At 40.4% G+C, this 25938-nt stretch overlaps 1 protein-coding gene and 1 pseudogene across 1 annotated transcript; both read right to left on the reverse strand.

Annotated features, from left to right (window-relative positions):
• Positions 1 to 10889: 10889 nt before the first annotated feature.
• On the reverse strand, positions 10890 to 14915 carry LOC123028416 (vomeronasal type-2 receptor 26-like). The gene is made up of 4 exons (XM_044440180.1): positions 14115 to 14915; positions 13525 to 13752; positions 12360 to 12486; positions 10890 to 11791 (listed from the first exon to the last, which is right to left on the reverse strand). The coding sequence occupies exons 1-4, from the start codon at positions 14913 to 14915 to the stop codon at positions 10890 to 10892; spliced, it is 2058 nt and encodes a 685-aa protein (XP_044296115.1).
• A 4687-nt stretch (positions 14916 to 19602) lies between these two features.
• On the reverse strand, positions 19603 to 24123 carry LOC123028414 (annotated as a pseudogene).
• Positions 24124 to 25938: the final 1815 nt, after the last annotated feature.

Here is a 25938-nt window from a genome sequence, read left to right on the forward strand (position 1 = left end):
GGAAAAAGAAAGAGCAACTGTGGCTAAACTGATTCCTAAAGGTTCTGTATATGATAGAAAGCTGATGGCCTTAGGGATACAGTAATCTTGGTCCTTGCTGGGATACTGATGTTCTGGACATTCGATGCAATCCTCCATACCTAGGAGGAGAAATGATCAGAAAGTAATCTTTGACATGAATGCTTCCTGTAAAGAACAAGCTCTACTGGTTTCTTTCTGCTGATATTACAGATAAATCTCTTCTATATGTTGGGGATGGCTTAGGAAGAGAGAAAGAATCTGCTAGAAGCAGTTCATTTCCCAAGGAAGATTCAGTATTTTCTCATGCTTTCAATGTTTCTCTATGGTGAGGAGGCAGTGGGAGTCTGTATAGCTAAATACATAAGCAATTGAGCTTGCAACGTCTATTTAGATTGCATGGTACATGACCTGCCTAGTTTGAAATTGTTAGACATGTGCCATATTTGTAGCTTTGTACATAATGTTGGGGTGAAGTCTGATGTTCTGGGCAGTATGGTATGCTGAAATGCAGTTAGCAAAATACAGTACCATGGATTTCATCCAACTTATGGCTTCCTTATGTGTGAAAGCTCTTCAAATATCCAGTCCATAACAGCCCTGCTCAGCTCTTGTAAAGGGAGGAGGATGAAATCCAGAACCAGCAGTGCAGCTTGATCTGAATTGCTACCTGTTCATAATTGGCCAGGGAGAAGAGGTCAAATGTTTGGTGGTCCCTGGGAAACTTTTGCGAGAAACAGGACCTGTGCAAAAGGGAATGGTTCCACTTGAAGCAAAATGGAACCAGACTGCCTGGGCAAAATGTAGAAATATACAACATTCTGTATTAGATGGATCCTTGGATAAGTCAACCAGGCCAGTCCAGCCAGTTTTCCTATATTCTTATTTCTACTTTAAAACCATTTCAACACATGTCCATATTAGAGTTAGATTCAGGATTTCCTTTTCCATCCTAGCAGCAGCAGCAGCAGCAGCATGGTATATCAGTGAATATTTTACAAAAAATCCAAATTTTCCTCCTAGTAGTAAATCCACTTTGTGTGCTTTAAAAAATAATACACATCCTTTCATTCAGCTGCTGACTGAGTTCAAGTCTAGGAGAACTAAACTGAGTTAATCCAGATCTGAAATGCACTTTAGAAAATTTTCTATATTTCTAATTACAATTAGTCACTCACTTGTATTTGTTCTGCCAGTTTGATGGGCCAAACCACCTACCTTTCTGGTTTGAAATCTTCCCTTCTGGGCATGGAACACAATTATAGCAACAAAATTTCTCCCCCTCCTTCTTTTCTTTCCAGTAACCTGGGAGGCATTCAGCATTACACAGAGAAATTGGTTGTGCCTATCCAGAAAGATGAAATAAATTATACAATAAAAATACTGAATAGCTGATTGTTGGTTAGTTAGTCTTTTGTTGAGCTATAAGTGTTGCTAGGGAATAGTGAGATAAGGTTCTATCTATCTATCTACTTTTAGTTCAACATATGGATTATATTGGTTTCCATTTGGGTACCTGAAATATAAAATGATGGCTTCACTGGATACATCTGTCCCAGCTAAGAAATTTGATACTAAATTCCACTACTCTGCCTTTGAGAAACATCTAGCTACTTGCTGCTGTTGCTACCATCATTATTTTATTAATAACCTGAGACTTCCTCTGAGCTCCCAGTGTTCTTTGAAGTGAATGTCTGAATTCTTCTAATGCCAGCACTTAAGTTTTGTCCTGTCACCATGTATTAGCTCTTAGTTTGGACTAAAGAGGTACAGCATGGAAAAAAATCAGTCCACTTTAAAAAAATACTCAGAGTGTTCCCCCTTTAAGAGCAGAAGCATGGGCTTGACATAATTAAATCCAGAAGGCTGAACTGGAAAAAAAACAAAACCAAAGAGAGAGAGAGAGAGAGAGAGAGAGAGGGAGAGAGAGAGAGAGAGAGGGACTTGCACCCTTTCTCAGATTTCTCACACACTGCTTCATAGATCAAAGAATCGGAGTATAGGATGCCCATCAAATCTGTAACACCATCAAGTCCAACCAACTGGTCAATGCAGGACTCCAACTTAAAACTTTCCAAGTGGTGTTTGGATGTCTCCAGTGTGAGAGAGTCTCTGTCCTCACTAGGTAATTGCCTTCCATCTCCATCCTATTGTAACATGCAGTACGCTTCTCCAGATGTCCTTCCAGAATCTAATTTCCTGTAAATGAGCTCATTCTTCTGAGGCCAGAAGTCTGGGATGATCAAGAAGAGATCCTGGCCTTCCCGTGTGCTGAGCTTTCAAATTTTTGAAAAGTGTTATCCTGTGCCCCTTCTCCAATCTCAATACAGTTAAGGATTGGATATAATGGCAGATTCCTTTATTTGGGGCAAAGGGGGAATCAATATAAGAATCTGAAAAATGTTGGGGTTTGCCAGAGACCCAGATTCATGCAAGAAAGTCCTTACTGAGCCAAATAAGCCAATGGGCTTACTTGATGTGAGACAGCATCCTATGTTTCTACTTCTCTGGAAAACAAAATGTCTGCATGGAAAGATGGTGAATATAGCTGAATAGATTTTTTTTTTCTGGGAGCACCTGGTATATCCAGTCACCAGACAAATACCTACAGCATGGAGGATTCCATGCCCACCACTCCACGAACATTGCAGAATCTGTTATACTCTACCTGGTTATACATTCTGTGCCAAATAATCTCATTTTCATCAATGACAATCTCATTTCCATCATGTGCACTGGGCTCCACCCTTCCAACTTTTACTGTAATGAAGGAGTTATTTGGGAACAGAACCAGATTGGTAATATCAAATCCAGTGACCACCTCTTTTTGCTCATTAAAAAACACTTTTTCTCCAGCAGAATTATTAAATAAAATGCCTTGAAGAAATGGGTGGAGCTAGTTGAAGAAACAAGAGAAGGAAATTAATGACATTACTTCAAATAGTAATACTAATAATACATGATAATACATGGTGTTATTACTAATAATAATACCAATAATTCAGAAGACTAAGTTTGAAACATTGCAGATATTTTACAACAATAGCAGTAGCAGCAACAAGACTTTTTAATTGCAAGAGAAAGAATCATCCAGAAAACAGCCAGAAGGGCACTTGTACTACCCTACTCTGGCAATGAGGAAAACATTCCATGGGATCAATGGCTAATCAATTACAGTAAAAGAAAGAAAGCCTGTCCCCTTGAAGATGAAGTCATTTGTTCTCGAATGAGATTTTGTGGGCTAGAATTGATCAGATGCACATTGCTAACTATCTCTCCCTCTCTCTCTCTCCCCCTCTCCCTCTCTCACACACACTCACCTTTAAGATGGAACAGTACCCTTCACCTTCATTGCACTTGAGGAACACATTTTCAATTAATCATGAAAACGCCACATTTCATTCAATGATTCAATGTAAAGAATTCTGGGGAAGAGGTATTCTAGAGATCTCTGGATGTCTCTGCTCTTAGAGGTGAGGAGGGGCCATTTCATAATGAAGACATTACCTGCCAAGGCGCAGGATTATGGAATTCAAACTCTTGGTTCCCTACCCTGGCTTTGATGTTGGATCTTGATGAAAGCATGGCCTGCAAAGCATGTGCCACAGCATGGACTGCATTGTAGATACTGTAGCTGTGGCCAGTCATGTCCATGTCAAAGAAATGCCCAGGAAGGCTCTCCAGCCTCTCCTCCCCAGTGCAACTTTTATCCATGTTGTACGACACCCTGGAATTTGGGAAGGCACAGCCAAAGGCTTGTCCCCAGAACTGTCTGCGAAAACCATCTCCTTGGGTTTTGTATGGGTGTATCATCTGAAGAAATTTCTGGAACCCATGAAGTTCATGGGAATGAATCTTCAGAGAAATGGCACCTTGGAAGACCTCAAAGACCTGCACTGTTTGAAAGCTGATTAATGCAAAATCGATCTGGGCTGTCATTATCCATACCATCCCAATAGCTTGAAGTTCCATATATTCAGCATTGGTTTCTACTAAGATAAGCATCAACCACATGAAAGATGTTGCTTCTCCATAGACTAGAAACACCCTGACTTTCCTTTTGGTGAGCAACACATAATATTTCATGGTTATATCCAAAGCTTCAAGCAGGTAGTATAGATGAGCTTGTTTGGGAGTCCTTTCTGTGAAGGCTGAACAGATTCCATTCTCGAAAAGCAGTGATTCAATGGCCTGCAAAAAGTGATTCCCACTGTCATCATCCACCACAAAGATCCCAATCCATGTCCATTTGAAATGGCGAAGTAAATGGATAATCCCTACATACTGATGGGATTCATTAGGGACCATGCGGTAAAATGAAGGGGATTGCATTTGAAAACTTTTCTCTGGAGCAAATGAACCATATGTAACCTAAAGAAAAGGAATCATTAAAACATTACAGATATAGTAGCTTTGGAATGTGCGTCCTTGATTCAAGGGACATTCATTCCACTTAATTCTAGATTTGAATTTGTAGAGACTTTTTCTGAAGGATTGGATTTATGATGAGAAATGACAATACCACCACCAACAAGATTGGGAAACACATTTCCTTGACTGCCCCTTATGATGTAGTATGAACTTCATCTGAAGTAGCAATATTGTTGGATTGGCATTTTTTTGGGAAAATGTGAGTTTAAATATTTCTTGAGTTTAAAGTGTGCTAGCTGAGTCCTCAGATGAAATTTTGCACACTGTTTCTTGGCACCAATGGGCCAACCAATCAATTCCTCTTTCTCTTCAAGATGAACTCTTTACCACATCTAGGGTTCCTTGCATCCAGACAGAAAAAGAAAACCATTCAGATCCCATATTGTATAAATACAAACATTTCAGTAAGCAGAGAAGTAGATGATGAGGCTAAAGTACCATGTTAGGCATTTTGGATTAGGGTACAGGTGAATAGCATAAATCAGAATCCACCTGTTCAGGAGATACATTTCTAGCAGTTTGAAGGAGGGACTTTTGGTGGCTTGAATGGAATAGGCAGCAAACCAAAATTTTTGAAGGCAGACAACAAAATAGTTCAGCATTTCTGGCATTGCTGCAAAATCAAAACCATGGTCACTGGTCATAAAACTGAAGGCATGAGTAACTGAACAGGTTCAAAAGTAGCACTGATTGTCCTAACAGCAGAGAAGGGAGAGGATAGAAATATAGAAACAGAAAAACAGAAACAGTCAGAAGTACCTCCTGGGCCATCTAGTCTGACCCACAGCTCCAGTCAACTCTGCTCATGACATGCCTACCATCTGCATGTCCAGCCTATCCTTGAACACCCTCACTGATGAGGCTTCAACCACCTCCCATGGAAGCCCATTCAATACCCTAAGCACCCTAACTGCCAGGAAGTACTTCCTAGCATCCAAATGGATCATTCTGAGAAAAGCAGAGGAACAAAATTATTTGTTGGTCTGCTTAAGGAAAGCCCACACATTTTGCTTGTTATGTGCTGTCAATTTCTCCCCAACTTATACTGAATGAAATACCCTGCCTTTGTCAGCCCTGCTCAGCTCATGTAAGCTTAACATTGAGGCTTCCTTTATTGCATCAATCATAGATAGATCAACCATAGTTGATCTTCCCCTTCTTTCACTGTCTTTGACTTTCCCTAGCCTTGATTTATCTTCTGCTAGTTACCGTCTTCTTCCTCTGATCTTAATCCAGCTCTCCTCATGAGATGTTCTGTACAGAGATTGAGCAGATAGGGAGATAAAGCACACCGTTGCTTGACACCTTTCTTATAGGACTCCAGGAATATGTTTCTCCATCTTTTGTCCTAACAGTATCTTCTTGCCCAAATTAGAAATTGGGTTTGGTGTGGTGGTCAGAGTGCTGGGCTGGAGACACTTCAGCTCTATGTCCTAGTCTCCACTTTGCCTGGAAACTCAATGAGTGAGTTTGAGCCAGTCACAGACTCTGACCCAACCTACTTCACATGATTGCTGTTATGAGGATAACATGGAATATGTGAACTGCCTGGGGATCTGCACAAGAGGAAAAAAGCCTGTGTATAGATAATAATAATAAAATAATGATATAGGTTGCGCATAAGGATAATACGTGCTGATAGAGACATCCATCTTTCAGGACCATCATTACCTTCTCATATTCCACACATTCAGTGGCTTTGTTATATTCCATAAAGCAGAGACATATTCTTTGAAATTCTTCAATGACCCCGGTAGCCAACAAAAATTTAGATGCCACATTACAGAAAGACAAGAAGGATTGGACAGAACGAAAGGAGGCAATAAACATTTCCTGGGCAGAAACACCAGCAGTTCTATTCTCTAAAAAGCAGGTCTATGTCCAGAGTGAACTGGGCAAAGAACTAAGTATGTGCTTCTTTAAACATGATGCTTTATGCTTCACAAAGATTCATAGCCTTTTCCATGTTCCATGCAATCATGCACATGACAATGGCAATAGAACATGGTATGTTTTTGTCTGTTCACTCAAACTTCCTGTCTCCCTCCCCATGGCAAGATTTTACCTGTGGTATGTTGTAGAGATTTAAGATGTTTGCCATGTGGAATGAGATATCAGAGCCGAGGGCCCCTATGACAGTGATGATTTTTTTCTTCTTGCCACACTGGAAGTTGGGGAGAAACTCATGTACTTTGAAGAGGAGGTCCAAGGTAGTGCGATAAGTCATCCTTGCATCATAGTAGCTGTCATAGATGTGAAAGCCAAGGGTGATGTTGGGTAGGATGGTGGGGCTCTCATTGATCTCAGTTACAGCAAATGCCAAGGCCAGAAGGTTCTGATAGAACTTTGGCACCGCACTGAAATACAGAAGAATATGTCCTGATGCGTAACACTGCATGGAGGAGGAGGAATTTGGATTTGCACGCTATGCTCCAAAAACACATACACATGTACACACACAATCCATTAGTATACGTTTGCATCTTTGTGATCCTTTCAGTATCCTATAAGAAAAATATTGCAATAAACCCTGTCCTCTCAGCTGCATTTACAATTCTGCTCTCTGGGCATTTTCCAGAACAAGTTATTTTATTGCTTTTGTGGGTCAGCAATGGCAGCTCCCACAATTGCTCCAGCTCAGCCCCCTGGCCATTCCTTCCTTTTGGAGGGTAGAGCTTTGTGTGCCAAACAACTTGCCCTGCACCCACTCAACTTGCCTGTCCTTGGGTATCCCACAGTCAACATTGAGGTAAGATTTGACTGCCAGTCCAGCTGGCTTCATGGAAGGTAGGAACAGCATCTTGTTTTTTGCTTCAGGAAACAGAATGTCATGGGCCAGCTCTGAAATTTAAGATTCCAGCCTAAAATGTTTCCTGAAAGCTCAGCACTGGGAATCAGTTGCAAGCTCCTTATTTGGGAGAAAAGCATATTAGAACATTGAGACCTACTGCCCTGTCATTTTCTTCATGCCAAGAATGCTCAGAACTTTGTATTTTGCTGTCCATCTTGGAGCACATCTCATCTTGCAGCTGAAATATAAATCCATTGAACTTTTCTTATCTTTAGCAGGTTTATACAAGCCTGGAGGGAAGGGTCCACTCCTATCTCTAGGCTGTAGCTGAATCCTTGTTGAACATCTTTATTGTGCTATTTCTAAAAACTGAAAAAAGTTCGGTTCTGGAAACCTCATCTCTTTTTTACAGCCCTTGATTCCCCATGTGGGAGGCAGTCCTTTTTCTACCTCTTTTACACAGTTTTCAGACTTTCCTCCTTGTGGCTTTCACACTGAGTGGAATATTGTGGCTATCACTGCTTTCTTCTTCTCCTCCTTCAATGCACTAAAAATAATAATTAAAAATTGCAAATGTCTTCTTCTGTTTTTAGGTATGAAGCTGGCAGTAGCACAGAAAACTGCACTGGGCAACGTCCTGGTCAAAAATGCTGGTATTTCTTCAGAAAGTACCAGCAGCCAGAGCTTCAGTGAGCTCAGCATGGAATAAGAATGGTAGAAGAAAAAGTTCTCTCACCATTTCCAATCAGCATCCAGACATCCAGTTTAGCACTTCTCCAGAATTTTCAGCCATTGCAAAAATTTCTAGGTGCAACAATTTCCTTTAGTCTCTGCAGCAAAGGATGGCTGAAAATCCCCCTTGCTAAGAAAGCAGAGGAGAGCTTTGCAGATACACCAGATGAGCAGAAAATAAATAAGTGGGACTTAGAGCAAACCATGCCAGTGCTTCCTCTTGACCAAATTGAGGTGGTCATACTTTGAACACATCAAAAGAAATCAAGGCTCACTGAAGAAGGCAATGATGTTGGGCAAAGTTGAAGGCAGAAGATAAAACAGCAGACTGAAACTGAGATGGAATGAATTCATAAAGGAAGCCACAGCACTGAGCTTGGAGGAGCTGAATGGAGTTGTCATGGACAGAAAATCTGGGAGTGCTTTCTTTTATGGGGTAACCATAAGTTGGAAATGACTTGACAGCACAGAACAACAACAAAAGTAGATTTCTGCAATGTCACCTTACATTTCATGCACTGTCAAGTTTGAACCTTAATGTTCATACCAGGGTAGATGCAAACGTGCATATGAACGTGGGAGATTATCATGCATTTTTCCTCTTCATCTTCTCTCCTTGACCCTCTGTTGGTTCATCCACTTTTATTAGCTACAGTCTCCTGGGAGACAGGGACATAGTCTGCTGTTGCATCAAGTAAGATGCAAAACACAACACACTTTCCGGATTTTGATCTTTCTCTTTCCTATAGAAAAATTCTTGTGTTTCAATCCTAACATAGCACAAGAAATGGAGAAAGTTCCTTACACTGGACTGTCAATGCTCACTTCCTGAGAAGGGTGTTCCTCAAAGGAAGGTGTGCTTAAAAGGTAAAGGATGTGAGAAGCCATCCCACCAAGGAGGAGGTCCCCTGGCTGATACCACTCATGAGGAACAGAGGAGGGATCACTCCTAGGACATGCCACAGCAGCTACTTGGCAAGCAGTTTGAAGCAAAAGGATCAGGGACCACTTAAACACCACCATATGAAAGGAAAATCTCCCCTTAGATGCAAAGTCTCTTGTGGCCACCTGCAGCTTCAAAAGCCACATAGCTTATGCAAGCCTTGTTGAATAGCAGAGGACTTCTTCGGTATGCTGTGTAAATAAAAGCATCTCTCCCTTTTAATGGACATCAACAACATGGGGCAACCATGCCCACAAGGATCTGCAAGGTACGCAGGACCAGGACAATCCCCTACAGTGGAGGGAAGCAATTCTCCAAGTTCAACCTGGCAAGGTCCCACCTTGCCCCTGATCCTTCTTGGCAAGTTGGAATGGCAGGTGTGGAGGTGTATATAGTCACTTGTTGACTTATCCCAGCTTTTTTTCTATTAGTTTCTGAAAAGTTACTTCAGGTTGTCATGGATAATCAATGTATTCAGATAATTAAAGGGGAGATAATTGCCTGTGCAAAGCTGAGTTTCTAAAGTGAAAGCATTGCAGGAAAACATATTGTCTGTGTTTTGATTTCTTCTCTCATCTGGGGATGCGCAAACCAGAATCACTCTGTGAAGTTCTGCAATTTTCTTCTTAAAGTTCATTTTCTCCAAACCCCATAGAAGATTGCTTATTTTCAATATTGTGGACATATTTGGCATGAGGGCCATTTTCCTGTGTTTTAAAACACACTTTTCAAAATAATATTTCCCCCCACAATGATAAACCTTCAGGAGTAAGTAGGTGGGGGTGCATGAATATGGGCATATACATAGATGTATGCCCGCCAGTTCATCCACCCCAAAAAAGGAAAAGGAAGATCAGAAGTAGGACCAAGACAATGACTGGACTGGGGCCAGGATCATACTAAACGAAACTGAAGTAGGCCATATAGAATGGAATGGAACCCCTATTTAGCCTTGCCATAGCCCCCATTTTAAAAGGAAACCTGCATTTTTAACTATAATGGTCAAAAACCATGTGCTATTAATAGTGTAGCTGGCACTTCTTCAATTTTCTGAGCACTTTGAGACCCAGGAAAGCGTGAAAAATGTGAACTTTCAGATCCACACACACAGAGAGAAAACATCTACAAATCAGAAGATCTACTGGTCACCTCCCTTAGCTAGAAAAATCCATCTTTAGCTTTGCCTTCACTTGATGGCTCACCCTTTGATGGCTCACAGCATCCGTCTGACATATATGCAGTCTTAGATTAGCCTCCTGCTCTTTGAACAGGAATTATTTCCCAGGAACCTGACAAGATGGGATTATCATTTCAGATCCCATCAGTGAGGCTCAAATTACATCTCATAATTAAAGACACATACAAGCACACACACTTCCTTGATATGGGACCCTGGGAGAACTGGGTTCTAGTCCCCACTCAGCCATGAAGTTAGCTGGATAACTTTGGGTCAGTCACTCACGCTCAGCCTAAGTTACCCTCATGGTTGTAATTGCAAGAACTGAATGGAGCAATGTAAGCCTTCCCCTTAAGCTTGCTTTGCTTAATTTCACCACCTTCCTTTACGGAGTAGTGAACCTTCCTTCATTGATAAATAGGATACTGCATCTCTTTGCAGTTGACAGATAAACCATCACAACTGATAGTGGAGGTTGGTGAGTGGGCTGCGGGGGATCGGCAGCCTGCAGGGCCAAGCAGTAAGTTAAGGGAAAATATAGAACGGATATGTACAGATACATCCCCACTCAATATTTCATCAAAGAGTACTGAAGCATATTAACCTCCAAGATTCTATTAGATAGTGCAGAGACTGGCCAATGATGCACCCAACCTGTTGGCTTCATCCCATGAAAATGTGTATGCTCTAAGGAGAAATTTATAGATAATTTGATGTACATATCTATGCTGTAATAACCTTTGTGGTCATACATTTCTTAGACTAACAATAAACTAGGAAAAAAGCAGACAGAGACCTTATTTTTTCCTCTTTATTAGTTTCTCCGTCTTGTTCAACTCAGGTCTCAGCATGATGATGTAGCATTTAGGAGAAAAGATGCAACCTAGCAATGCTGCAGCAGAAGACACAATTGAGAAGATCTCCACAGCCACCATGTCTTTTCCTTTGGTGCTAAAATAGGTGGGAACAAAGGAAACCCACACTGTGCAAAACACCAGCATGCTGAATGTAATAAACTTGGCTTCATTAAAGATGTCAGGCAATTTGCGGGCTTGAAATGCCACAAGAAAGCTGGCAATGGCCAAGAGTCCCAGGTAGCCTAGGACACAGGAAAACATGACAACAGAGCCTTCATTGCATTGGATAATTATTTCCTTGGTTCTGAAGTGCATGTCTAAATCAGGGAAGGGAGGAGAGGTTGCCAACCACATGATATTAATGTTTACTTGAATAAGGGAGCAAATTAGGACAATGGAAAGGGGCAACCTTTTGCCCACCCATTTCTTTATTCTAGATCCAGGCTTGGTGGCAATGAATGCCAGAGAAACAGTGCATGTTTTTGCCAGAACACAAGAAACAGCCACGGAAAAGGTGATACCAAAAGCTGGCTGTCGGAGAAGGCAATTCACTTTCCCAGGTTGAGCAAGGAATAGCAAAGAGGACAGGAAGCAGAGCAGGAGAGAGATGAGAAGAATGTAGGTGAGGGCCCGGTTGTTGGCTTTGACTAGAGGAGTATCTTTGTGCTTAATAAATGTTCTGAGCACCATAGCTGTGATCAGGGAAAAAGAAAGAGAAGCAGAAGCTAAGCTGCCACCTATAGGTTCATCAAAAGACAGAAAGCTTATCATCTTGGGAATGCATCTGTTTCTGTCCTTGCTTGGATATTTATCTTCTGGGCATCTGAAACAATCATCCATATCTGGAAAAAATAGAAACAGGCTCCATTTCAGTGCCAGTTCATGTGTTAGCTATGGACAGATCTCACTGTGCTTCAACTATGGCACTTGTGGTCACAGATCAACATTTCCAGGTGTGCTGAAGTTTATATGCAGAAGAAATTAATCTCCTGCTGTTTATGCCTAACATCATAATTCACTTCACTGTTGTTCAAACTTGTTAAGGGATATGTTAAAGATTAAGTGGAGCACCACAATCGTTTCCATGTTTATACAGGAGAAATTGCACCTGCTGATTCAAATAAGCAGTCATAGAATTCCAGCTTTTTTCCAGCTATAATTTGTTTAAATTATTGCCATAAAATGATAACTGGGAAGGGGGTAAAGGAATGTTTGCACGGCATTTCAAGGAGGCTTGCAAAAAGCCTAGCTGTTAAAAGGACACCATGTTTATGTATCACTCCTAAATACCTGAAAGGAACACCTCCTTCCTTATAGAATGGACAGCATATAAAAGCTTTTGATAAATAATAAATAAATCATCTGAATTAACTTGTTATGGTGGAAAAATGGGGGTATCATATCACCAACCATTCTGACTTGAGATCTTCCCTCCTTGGCATGGAACACAGTCATAGCAGCAAAATTTTTCACCTTCCAAACTTTTCCTCTGATAACCAGGGTGACAGTGTTCATTACAAACAGAAAGAGGGATCACCTATTCAGAAATTAAAAATAAATTTTAGAATGCATGAGAATAAGGACTCATTTGAGTTCCTCCATGGTGGATTGTGGGAATGTTGTAGACATAGCATATCTTAACTTCAGCAAAGTTTTCACAAAGTGCCCCATGACATCCTGATTAGCAAACTAGCTAAAAATGGGCTAGATGGTACAATGATCAGGTGGATCCAAAGTTAGCTACTGAATCAGACACAAAGAGCGCTCATCAATGGCACCTTCTCAAACTGGGGAGCAATAAAAAGTGGAGTATCAAGTCCTGGGCCAGTACTCTTTAACATTAATGATTTGGAGTAGGAACAGTAGCAAATGAATATAAAATTTGCAGATGACCCAAAACTTTCTAGAAGACAGGAAGGAGATTCAAACTGATCTTGATAGGTTGGTGTGCTGAGCTGAAAAGAACAGAATTAAAATCAATAGGGACAAATGTCAAGTTCTGCACCTAGGAAAAAGAAGCCAATTGCATCATTTTATGACTGGGAATACTTGGCTCAACAATACTGTCAGAATATTCAAAGAAATAATATTTTTTTGCCATCCTGTCCCATCCTGCCAAAAAGATGCCCTGGACCCTTGACTGCTTTGTAGTGGCAGGCAAAGGTTTTTTGCTACAAGCACATGTACCAGGTGCCATACATGACATGGCTTAGCCTAGCTAATGGTTGATCAGGGTTGGGTAGCCCCTGACTGAAAATGGAGAACTTTGTAGCCACCACTCAAAACATACAGACACATACATGTTTGGTTTTGTCACAGGTTTGACATGTGTGAAATATGCGTTGCATTCCACATGTCATGAAAATAAAGATCTGAACTGAAAGCATAACTTTATTCTCAAACTAGGAATAGAGGGATTAGATGTCTGGCAATTCCATGCCATAGTTTGATTTTGATTGCTGTGAGTTTGATCTGATCGGCTGTCTCACATGCACAAGAGAATTTGTTTAGAATCTAGCCCTAATTATACAGCAAAAGAAAAAAAAAGGGCCTAAAATTATGCAAAAATTCACACCTGGTTAAAGCCCCTGTGAAACACAATTCTATCTTCACTAATGATCAGCTCTTTTCCTTTGGGAGCATTAGGATTGACCCATCCAACTTTTACTCTCTGGAAGGACTTATTTTGGAATGTAACCAGATTCATGATGTCCAGTCCACCTTCTATTTCCATTCGGTCATTGAAGGACACTGTTTCACCAACTGAGTTGTTAAAGGTGATGCCTTGAAGAAATGGGTGGAGCTAATTGAAGAAGAAAAAAGAAACTCCAAAGCAATAACACAGTCTTGAACATTTTATGACAAGGTTTACAAACACCTTATTTGGTGATACAGTTTATGTCACTTCACCTACATTTGAAAGTTAAGCTATTTTGGGATTGAATGTGGACAGTGCCTTGTGCAGTGATACAAGACTGGAATCATTTCTGGGCTTGAAAGGGAAGAACTCACAAAACTCCCAATAGACAAAGTGAACACATCAATTCTGCAAGCATTCGTTCAGGGGTAAGCTTGGCATAGTCCAACTTTGCATTAATCTGCTCAATGAAATTAAGATAAAGCAAAATAAAACAAACAAGCAACCCTAATTGTTGAAGACATTACCTGCCAAGGCTGCAGACACTCAAGTTCAACTAACTGGCTACCCAGTAACCCTCTATGTTGGGAAATAAATGACTCTGCAGCATGCAAAGCAAGTGCCACGACATAGACAGCATTATAGATACTATAGCTGTGGCCAGTCATGTCCATCTCAAAAAGAGTCCTAGGAAGACTCTCTAGTTTCTCCTCTCCAGTGCATGTCCCACTGAGCATGATGGATTCATTTGGATCTGCAAATGTACAGTCAAAAGCTTGTTCCCAGAAGTCTTTGAGAAAACTGTCTCCTTGGGTCCAATGAGGTTGTACAACCTGAAGAAATTGCTCAAAACCAACAATTTTTTCTGAGTGAATTGTGAAGGAAATGGCACCTTGGAACAATCTAAAATCCCAGGCTCTTTGGTGGCCTGTTGATATGAAATCAATCTGAGTGGTCATAATCCACACTTTCCTAAAAGATGCATTTTCCTTATTTTCAGGGTCTCGTAGAAAAAGGTATGTTTTCAGCCATGTAATTGTCAAAGGTTCCCCACAGAGGATAAATGCATTGGCTTTAATATCTTGAAATGGTACATAAATGCTTGCAATTATACTATAAATTTGATCCATGCCTTCCATTCGAGACTGTTGTGGAATTCTTTGTGTGAAAGCTGAGCATATTGCATTCTGATCAAGCAAGGATTCCAAGATTTTCAAACAATGTTCCCCATGATCACCATCTGTGACAAAGAGCCCAACCCAGGTCCACCCAAAATGCTGAAGTAATAAGATAATCCCTATATACTGATGGGCTTCCTTTGGGGCCATCGAGTAAAAGGAAGAGGCTCGGCCCATGTCATTCTTTTCTTGGGGAAATGAGCCATATGTAAGCTATTGAAAGAAAGACAGAAATTATAAACACCATTTTGAAATAAACTTTTGAACCATGCACCCATGAGTACATAAAATACTGATAAAGATATTTAAAATATGGTAAGAACGAATATCCAAGAATTTGTAGGAATCATTTTCAATCAGTCATATCAGTTCTTCTGAACAACACAATTGCAGATACTCGGCATTTTGCCCACAAGTTCTATCACATACCCTACCTGTGGAATCTTATACAAAAGTAGAATGTCTGCCATATGGAAAGACATATCAAAGCCAATTCCCCCAATAACAGCCATGAGATTTTTCTGAGTCTTGCATCTGTAGTTGGGAACAAATCTGTGTGATCCAAAGAGCAGGTTCAGGGTCGTATGATATGTCATCTTTCCATCATAGTAGCTATCATGGATATGAAATCCAAGTGTGGTATTGGGCAAGATTTTTGGATTCCTGTTGATTTCATTCACAGCAAATGCCAGGGCTAGGGTGTGTTGGTAGAACTTTGTCACCACACTGTAAGAAGAATGATAGTCACATTTCATTAGTTTTGAAACTAAGAAGAAAATTCCCAGTTCATAAAGATGCTATACCACAATTTTGATCGTTTATGTAGTAAGGAAATATGATTTCTGATTTACTGATTTTTTCTGTGCTGGTAAACATGTTATTACACTATGTGTGCATTTAAAGGTGTGGAGAGAGGGGGAGAGAGAGAGAGAGAGAGAGAATGTTTATGCACTCTTTTGACATAAGCTTCCATTCTTGCTTTCTTTTGTTTCCCTTTTTGACTTTGTTTACTAAGTCAAAAGATCTAACAAAAACCCTTTTCTCTTCTTCATCTACTCAGGAAATATATACACACACCAATAAAGAGATCATTTCATGCATTCAGTTAAATATAATGAAACACAACAAATGGAAATTTATTGGTTAGTTCTATTGGACCAAAAGGATAGCTGTATATACAGAATAAAACAGTCCTCTCTGACTCCTGGCTTTTTAATCTTTCTTCATTTCTCTCTTAAATTTCTCATATAGATATTTTGACACAGTGATCAAAGGATATAAGTATGTTCTTAATTCCGGATTTTCACACCAGGCTCAGTAAGCTCTGATCTGGTGAAGCATTATAATTTTATGCCCATAATATAAAGCATGTAATCATTACCACTTTTGACTGCTCTTGAAACAGGAAAGAGAAGTTATATATAGAAAAATTGCTGAAGAAAAAGTGGAAGGCCTGCTATGATTAGCCCCATATTTGCTTAATCTTTTGCAAATTCATCTACAAACTCTTTTTAAAGAATGTATTATACATGCTACAGTATACCGCTTCACAACTAATCATCTCTCCGTATATAGTTTAAAAACAAGAACTGTGAAATCAATTGTAAGTAATCAGGAGATAGAAATTTCAAAAATTTAATCTAAATTATATTAAACTGACTGTCAGAATACTTTAGGCTTTCAATCTTTTTCAATTCTCATAAAATAATTTGATAACCACCTCTTGGACCAGAAAATAGGAAGTCCACAGTTCAATGGTACAGTATGACTTTTTAAGCAGATGATCCTAGTTTCAATTGCTGGAAACACCAGATGGAGTTACAGAAATTTTTGTTTGAAAATATGCAAAACTGGACTAGAGGGACACATATTTCAACCTGGGTACAAGGCAGATTCCTGTGTATCTTTAATTTGACCAAAGCTTATGTATCCACCAAATTTTCCATGTCTTTAAATAATCTCAGCAACAAAACGACCATGTTTATTAATCTATATATAGTGAGATAAGACCAACAATTAAATAGTAGTAATCTTAGTAGCAATATACACATTCTGATGGGAGGAGACACACACACACACACACACACACAGAGAGAGAGAGAGAGAGAGAGAGAGAGAGAGAGAGAGAGAGAGAATTCAAGGATTTCATGGAAATGGCTCAGAGCATAATTACAGGATAAAATTTGAGAATACAAGAAGCCCAGAAATTAACAACTGCATGCTTCCTTAGTTACTGAGAAATTATTCTCAGTAGATATTATTTCAAAAAAGGTTTCAAGGAAGAGAACAACCCAGACTAAGATGGCCAGGAAAGGAACAGGAAGGAAAATAAACCACAAAGGCATATGAGAGGAAAGAAAACATTTCAGAAGCTAAATAGATGGAATGATACAATAGGACAAAACAGACCTGAGGACAATTGAAAATAATAGGGAAATGAATATGTTTTATAGTGAAGGCAACTTGAAATGCATTTTTAAAGTTTTATTCTAAATCCATTATATGTCCATCCAATGTTGCCATTTTCCCCTTAATATAGGTCACAAAAAGATTGATCATTGTACAAGAAAAACAGGAACAGTCTTAAATTAATTATTAATCCCTAGTTATTAACCAGAGAAAGAGAAGTCTTCTGAGAGAGAGAGAGAGAGAGAGAAGTCTGATGTACTTCTTTAAAGTTTTCTTCTACCAATCCACCATATCTTCCCTAATGGATGTGTTCACCTGCACAGTTATTGAACACATCTGCCACATTTTCTCTTCTGCCCACAGAAGAGAAAAAAGAACTCTCAATATGGGAGAACAAAGTCCATATTTAATAAATTGTTGCTAGCATTAGCAGCATGCATAGGATCCAAAAAGTGTGCCAAGCCTACATGTGCTTTCTTAGAGCATTCCATGACTCATATACACTATTAAGTGTGACCTGGCTAAGTTGAGGAGATGCACAGCAAAGACATGGAACATTATTCCTTACTCTGGAACCTGAAACAGTGTCTGAGAAGCATCCTGGTTGAAGAAAACTTCATGGGAAACATAAACAATCTGAGAAGACATTCCACCAATGATGAGGCTGCCTGGCTGGTACCATTCATGTGGAACAGGGAGGTGTTCATCCACAAGACATGCTAGGAAAGGAAGTTGAAGTAGAAACACTGGGAGCTCCACCATCCTAGTATCAAAAATTCTCCCTTCAAAGACTCCCCTGTGTCCACAAGTGGCCTGACTTGAGCAAGCTAAGTTGGGCAGAGCCATCTCCTACCAATGCTCCTACCAAGGCGGGGAAGAACAATTGTGCTTAGCATCCCCACCTTGTGTTTAGCATCAAGAAAATTACAAATGCTGATGTAGATGGCTAACACTCTGTGTTCATGTGTAGATAGTAAGAGGAATGAAGAAATAAAGAAATGAAGAAATGGAAGCAATGCAGTCCTGCCTGCCTCTTGCCCCTGCTTCCAATTCTCCATGGCACAGGGCTTTATAAACACATTCAGGCTTCTTAACTGGTTATTTCCTAGTGTTGTCTGGAAAGCCTTTAGAGCTCTGTTCAGGTCAGGAAAATTATAGAGCGTGGGAGAATTGCAGGGAGAGATAATTGCTCCTTCAGACTTTTAGCCTTTAGTAGAAGGCTTGAGAAAACATTTTTCACTAGATCTTACAAGAGCTTTCCTCTAGCATGTCAAAGTGGCAAATAAACTACAATGAACTTCTTCAAGTTAGTCTGTCTACAAGTTTTGGAATGCAGCGCCCATCATTTCTGACTGTTGGGCATCCTAAAAAGAATTGATGGGAGTTAGAGTCAAAACCATTGGGAATGGATCAGACTGGGGAAGGTTGGATCATATGGCAAACAAACGCCAACATGGAATTAGGTATGCAGTAAATCAACAAAAACAACAACAGCAGCAACAACAACAGAGAGAATTACATAAAGATTTCAGCCAAGGTAGCCCAGGCATCCATGCATTGGTCCATTCATAAATTATGCTTTAAAAACACCTGTTCAAATTTGAAAATCTCCAACAAGTCCTCAGCCTACTGTGTTTTTGTAGGTGGATGCTTGCCTTTCCAAAGATGTCAATATTAGACTTTTACTTGTCTGAAGGGCATGGAAAATTCATTTATGGTGACCTTGTGTTAAGTTTGTTTGTTTAAAACATTTGTATGCCCCCCCATTGTACCACAGCACCACTAAGAAATTCGAAGAAAGGGGTAGATACTTAAGAATAGCACACATATACATGAATGCTTTCATATCTACCAATCAAGAGATAATAGAAGAATCTCTAGAAAACAGTGTTGCTCAAAATATGTGATAACTATATTGAGATAACTCAGAAAAATGCTACTGAAGAATATTCCTTCTTCCATGAATTGCAGGTTTTATTTTGCAATCCTCATTCTTATGCATTGTCTTTTATGTATTTCTAAGTGGAAGGAGCACAGAAGTGAGCAGATATAGCTTGTATCTGCCTGCCCGAACTGGAGCCCTGTAGACACATTTTCGACTAGAAGTCCTGCCATATCTGAGCAGCAGCCAGGTTCGGCATAATGGCTGGGAATAGAAGGTCAAACCACTCGAGGACAAGATGTTAAGAGAGGCCAGAATATTCAAAAACTCAGGCATTATCTTTAGGCCCACAGAATTCCATGTAGATTTATGCATATCCCCTAAAAAGGAAACACATTGCATTAAGGGAATAGCAATCAATCCTAAATGGACCAAATCCAGTGGACATTAATCAATCCATTCCAAGTATAAACTAATGTGGACCCAACTTCCTGTCTCCATCCCACATGGAAGAAATAAGTGATGTGCAATAGAAGAATTCACTAATCACTTTCTCTTTATAAGATGCTCCCTAATATTCAGGTCAGGTCTCAACACAATGATGTAACATTTGGGACTAAAGATGCAGATCAGTAACCCTGCACCTGATGCCAAACTGGAGAAGATCTCCACAGCTACCATGTGTTTGCCTTTGGTGCTCAGGTAGGTGGGAACAAACAACAACCAGACACTGCAAAAGACCAGCATGCTGAAAGTGATAAATTTGGCTTCATTGAAACTGTCTGGCAACTTCCTAGCAAGGAAAGCCACTGTGAAGCTGAGAACAGACAGAAGGCCCATGTAGCCGAGCACAAGGAAAAAGAAGATGGCAGATCCTCCATTGCATTCTGAGATGATCTCCTCAGGCAAAGACTACATGTCCAGATCTGGAAATGGAGGAGCAGTTGCAAGCCACACTGTGCAAATCAGTGCTTGGGTGATGGAGCAGGAAAGAATGATGGAGTTGGCCGTTCTCTTGCCCACCCACCTCCACACATTGGAGCCTGGTTTGGTGGCCATGAAAGCAAGCACCACGGTAACCGTCTTGGCCAACACAGAAGCAACTGCCAGGGAGAAGACGATGCTAAAAGCAGGCTGTTGGAGAAAGCAGGTCACCTTGGTCGGTTGTCCAATAAACAGGAAGGGAGAAAGGAAGCAGAAGAGGAGAGAGATGAGCAGGGTGTAGGTGAGGTCCCTGTTGTTGGCCTTGACGATGGGGGTATCCTTGTGCTTGACAAAAATTGCAAGCACCAAAGACGTGAGACCTGAAAGGAGCATGGCAATCAAGGCCAAACTAATCCCCCAGGGTTCTGCATAGTACTGCATGTAGATATTTTTGGGAATGCATGTATCTTGATTCCAGCTGGGATACTGTTCCTCTGAGCATTCAAAACAGTTATCCATATCTGAAACAAGCAAGCAAACACAGATATACATTTTGCCCTCTTTCTTTCAGTGCTAATTCACACATGAATGAAGACCGGGTCTCCTCACTTCCTTTGATAGAAAGTTTACTTGTATCTCTGATGTTTCCTTGCTAAGATGTGAATATCCACATACAAAAAGGCTTTGCACCAAACTTTTGAAGCCCTGTTGAGGCCCCATCGGTGCCGGTGTTCAAGGATAGGCTGGATGTGCACATGTGAGTGGAGCCGGCTAGTGCCAGAGGTCAGACTAGATGGCCCGGGAGACCCCTTCTGACTCGCTCTGTTTCTATGTTTCTACGATATTTAGGCTGCTGTTTATTAATTTAAGTTGCAAAAGTCTTTAAAACTTCAAAGTATCTACCTTTCTGTTTAAAATTCTGTAACTCTCGGAAGGGGTTAGGACAAAGTAAAAGATAAACACAAATTACTACTTTCACCTTAAATAGTAAAGCATCTGCTGCTTCCTATCACATACCCTTTTTGTCTGAAACCTTCCCTTCTGGGCATGGCACACACTCATAACAGCAAAACTTCTCCCCTTCCTTCTTTCTCTTCTGATACCCAGCTTGGCAGGAGTCACTGCACACAGAATGGGGAGCCACCTGGCAATAACCATGAAGGATTTATTTATTTATTATTTAAAACTTTTGTAGATCCTCCCTTACCTTAGATTCAGAATGGTTTAACAATAAGACAAAATAAAATAAAACACTGCATCCTAATCAAATTCTTAACCAGTCAACAAAAAAACCCATATGAAAACAATCAAACCTTAAAACAATAAAAAGGTTTTAATCTGGTGCCAAAAAGGATAAAGTTAACATTGGAGGGTTAGGGAAAGGAAAATATAAACACATATATCCTTGTGTCATCAGCTTATCTACCTCAAATGCGAGGTCAATTTACACAAAGAATGCAGAACCTGTTCTGCTCCATCCATAGGTAAGACGTACAGAGAACTTGTCACAGAAAATGAGAAGAAAAGGAATTTTTACTCAGGGGAGCTGAATGTTTACTTAAGTACACTCAAACATGCAGACTGGCTCCTCATGAGCTGTTTTGTTCTTTGCTAGTTAGAATATGGAAAAACAGCTCTTCTGCCATTGTTTTTCCTCTCTTTACCAGCAAAAAGAATGGTTCAGCAATGCAGAATAGCTGTGTACCATATTGAACTGTGAGCCATGAAAGGCATGTGTCTGAAAGCACTCAGAATAATGTGCAGTAATCCTCTCAGCTCCACAAGAATCCCCTCTCTTCCTCACCTGGTTAAACCTCTGCGGCCAGAGAAACCGATCCTCATGAATACTGAATTCCTTTCCTTCAGGAGCATTGGGATTGATACTTCCAACTTTCACTCTAAAGAAAGAGTAGTCTACATGTGTGATTTTGATCATTGTGATGTCAAAACCAGCCACCATTTCCTTGTTCTCATTAAAGTACACAGTTTCTCCAGCTGAGTTGTTGAAGAAGATTCCTCGAAGAAATGGGTGAAGCTAGTTGAAGAACAAGGAACAGAAGGTCATCAACATAGATCACTCTTCCTCTTCCATTTGAATTTGTCTACTGGTTTCTAGAGGCATGTTTTCCATTCAGGGGCAGACCAAATACGTGCCTTTGAAAAAGATTTGGTTCTAGTCTAAAAGAAAATTGGTGTCTAGAAAGGCAGTCTGAACTGAATTGGATGCTTGTTCAAAGCCATGGGAAAGAACTAGAGGTACATGGGCACAAAGATTGTCTATGAGAATAAAGCTTCCCCATACACAAGAAGATTGGGCAGGTCTGAAAGCTTGGAAGTATGGAATCTTTCCACCCTACTGCCTCTTCTTCTTCCCCAGTGTCTTTCTCTGTGTTTATGCCACTCAGTGTGCTTGTTCACGCAACCACAGAGTAGTTCCTAGACCAAGGTTTATTGTCAACCACCCTGGACCTGCCAGCCTCAGCCAGCCATGGTTTTTCATCTTTGATCCTGGTGGGGTGTGTTTGTTTTGGGGTGGCTTGTTACCTCAAATAGATGAAGATCCCTTAAGTGAAACTTGGGACAGCCACCCTCACCAGGTTCAGACATCTCATCAAGCAGTGCCCAGTGATGGAGACTGTGCTATGCAAGTGGTATTCCAGGTGCATTCCAGGTACTGAAAAAGGTGTTCTGGGGTGCAACCATGCTGGGATCATCCCAGCCAGGTCAATGATGCACTTTGAAAATTAAGCATTTTTCACATGAGAAACAATCTGGAAGCAATTACCTTAGAGACACCTCTACATGAAATATTTGTGATCATGTACATTAAAAATTCTACATGGTGTCCTTTTTAACACCACTGTAATCAAGTTGTATGTGTGGAGGTGGGACTTTAAACCATACTATCCTCTAGCAAACAATTGACTTACATTTAAATATATGAAGAGGGGCAGGATTCATTCCCTCAGATGCAGTAATAAACTTTCCTAATATGTTAAAAAAAAAAAAAAAGGAGCACAAAACCATTGGTGGTTGGTCCCTTGATTTTCCAGAGGAACTTTCCCAAAGGCAGTTTCTGATGAAGAACAAGAACAAAGATATTCCTCCTCAAGCTGATGCTCACTGAGCAGTCCTGCATTCTGAAGTCCCTCAGTGAATTTTCAACAGCTGTGCAACTCTGAGTCTCACTGAATCTGCATTGACCTAGAAATATGTAATTTCCAGTACCATGTGATGCTTGCCACTGCAAAATCCAGCAGTAATTCATGCAGTGAAAAGAGGAGTTTCCTTCCATATATGTTAATGGGAACAGAATTTTTTTTTCATGGAGAATACAATTACCTGCCATGGCTGCACTGTTTGAAACTCAGGGTTGTTGCCTCCCACCATCATTCTCTGATTTGATCTGGATGCAAGGAAGGCATGCAGAGCATGGGCCATGTCACAGACGGCATTGTAGACACTACAGCTGTGTCCGCTCATGTGCCTTTCGAAAACAGCCTGGGAAGAACCATCCAGTCTCTCCTCCCCAGTACAGGTTCTCTCAGCCCTTGGAGGCATCCCAGGACTAGGAAATGAACAGTCAAAAGCTTGTTCCCAGAAGTCCTTGATGAAGCCATTGTCTTTAGTCTGGTGAAACTTAACGCTCTGGATATATCTGGCATAGCCTAGAGGTTCACTTGAGTGAATAACAAAGGAAATGATTCCTTGGAAAATCTGCAAATTCCAATACCTTGTGATGCTTGTTACTGCAAAATCAATCTGAGCTGTCAGAATCCACACTTGTCCAGGTGATGCATTTTCCTTATATCCCACATCTGCTAAGCCAATCAAAATGGTCAGCCAAATTAATGTCATTGTTTCACCATACAGAAGAAATGCATTGGCTTTTGTATTTCTGAGAGGTTCATAAAAATTGCTGGAAATGTGGCTCAGCTGACCCCAATCAGGTAAATTAGTTTCATTGGGGATTCTGTGTGTAAAAGCTGAACAGATCCCCTTCTCTGAAAGCAAGGGTTCAACTGCCTGCAGGAATCGGTCTCCACTGTTATCATCCACAGCAAAGATCCTAATCCATGTCCATTTAAAATGGTGGAGCAAATGGATAATTCCCATGGATTGCTGGGCTTCATTGGGAGCCATGCGGTAGAATGAAGGAACACTTATTGCATCACTTTCCTTTTCCGCAAATGAGCCGTATGTCACCTAAAATGGAAAGCAGCAATGTGTCATAGATGAATGAAGAGAAGTTTATGAGGGTAAGTAAGTTCAGAAAAGGTGGTTGGTGGGAAAAAAAAAATCAGATTTCCAGATTTTTTTTCCAGATTTTTCCAATTTTCAGATTGGTTAAAGTTGAGGGAGTGAAGTCAAGGGCATTTTCTGAGGAAATCTGTTTAAAAGCAATGCAATTGCCATGAAAGTATTTCAGTTTTTGCTGTGTCAGGTCTAAATACAAAGGGAAAGAATGACATGACTGGACATAGCCAAGATATCCCTGCGCCTGAATTGTTCTGGATGAAATTGTTTTATAAACTGCTTCTTACCCAATACCACTTCTTTCTTTCTTACCTGTGGAATCTTGTACAGGCCTAAGATGTCTGCCATGTGAAAGGAAATATCAGAGCCAAGTCCTACAATGATGGCGATTACATTTCTCTGTACCCCGCACTCATAATTAGGAAGAAATTGATGGAATTTGAAGAGCAGTTCCAAAGTAGTGCGAAAGGCCATCTTCTTATCATTGTAGCTGTCAGAGACATGGAAGCCAAGGGTGACATTGGGCAAGATCTTGGGATTCTCATTGATGGCTTTTATGGCAAATGTGAGGGCCAGGACATGCTGGTAGAACTTCATGATCATACTGAAAGCAAAGGTTTAAACTCTATTCCAATTTGCTTTGAATCAGCGTATAACAGGCCTACTAATTTATATATGGCAACATGATTTTTAAGTAATCCCCAACAACCATAAGGATTTTTTTTTACCATAGTTGGAAGGACATGATGCAGGGGCTCTATAAATGATGAGAAATGAAAGCACAATGAAAGGAGAGGCAAGAGAATGGGAAATGGATGAATTTGTATATACACATGGGGAATGTCACAATTTGCAGATGTGTGGTATCACTTATATTTTGTATAGTCTCATTTAAGGGCATAGGGCCCTTTCCTGAGATAAGGCATTCTAATTGTCAAGTGATCACTGAACTAGACATCCAATTAGGACGCAACTGCTGTGCCATTGAAGAAGTTTTGGATGTATTTGTGCGGATTATGTGTAGATATATACTTTTTCTCTTGCCATGGACTCATTATACACTAAATACTAATTGTCAGGAACCCACATCCTTTATGGGAAAAGCTTGCCTTTCTGAGATATGACCCACCTCCCACAGTATGGGAGTGCAAGGCTGATTCCCTGAAAATCAATTAATGCTCCATTTTGGCACTATTTGTCTTCCTCTTAGGGAGTGGTTTCAACAGCCTTCACTTCTTTTGCCTTCTCCAACTCCATGCCACTGGCCAGGGTAGCTGGGGAATGAGCGTATATGTAGAAAAACAAATATATAGAAAGCCCCCTGGCTGAGGAAGGTTTAGTGTGGTTGGAGCAGTGAAGCAGAATGTAGAAAATCCAGGTACAGATAAATATTCAGGCATGAAACTCAGTGGCTGGTGCTGAAGAAGCAGCCCTGTCAGAATTGACCTTGTTGCACAGGATTCTTGGGAAAATGAAATAGGAGGGAACACACCAATTCTAACCTTTTGTTCCATGAAGGAAGTGTAAGATGGATGAGTATATCATAACTGATGCACATAGCAAGCTGATGTGCATCTTATAAAGAACGGTATATTAAAAAATAATTGATAATGACATGATAATCAGGTGAAGGCCAGATACTAAAATGAAACTCAAATACTTTGGCCACCTAATGAGAAGGAACAACTCACTGGAGAAGTC

This window comes from Varanus komodoensis, unplaced genomic scaffold, assembly GCF_004798865.1.
Source record: "Varanus komodoensis strain SLA01 unplaced genomic scaffold, ASM479886v1 scaffold366, whole genome shotgun sequence".
NCBI lineage: Eukaryota > Metazoa > Chordata > Lepidosauria > Squamata > Varanidae > Varanus > Varanus komodoensis.

What these genes read in the sequence shown, in the direction of transcription:
- LOC123028416 (XM_044440180.1), bottom strand. Translation starts at nt 14,915, where the DNA reads ATGGCCCCAAAGGAAGCCCATCAGTATATAGGGATTATCTTATTACTT. An exon ending in TTCACAGGGGCTTTAACCAG is followed by an intron (nt 12,487 to 13,524) that starts GTGTGAATTTTT and finishes ATTTCTGAATAG; the next exon opens with GTGATCCCTCTTTCTGTTTG. An exon ending in GAAGATCTCAAGTCAGAATG is followed by an intron (nt 11,792 to 12,359) that starts GTTGGTGATATG and finishes TATTTTTTCCAG; the next exon opens with ATATGGATGATTGTTTCAGA.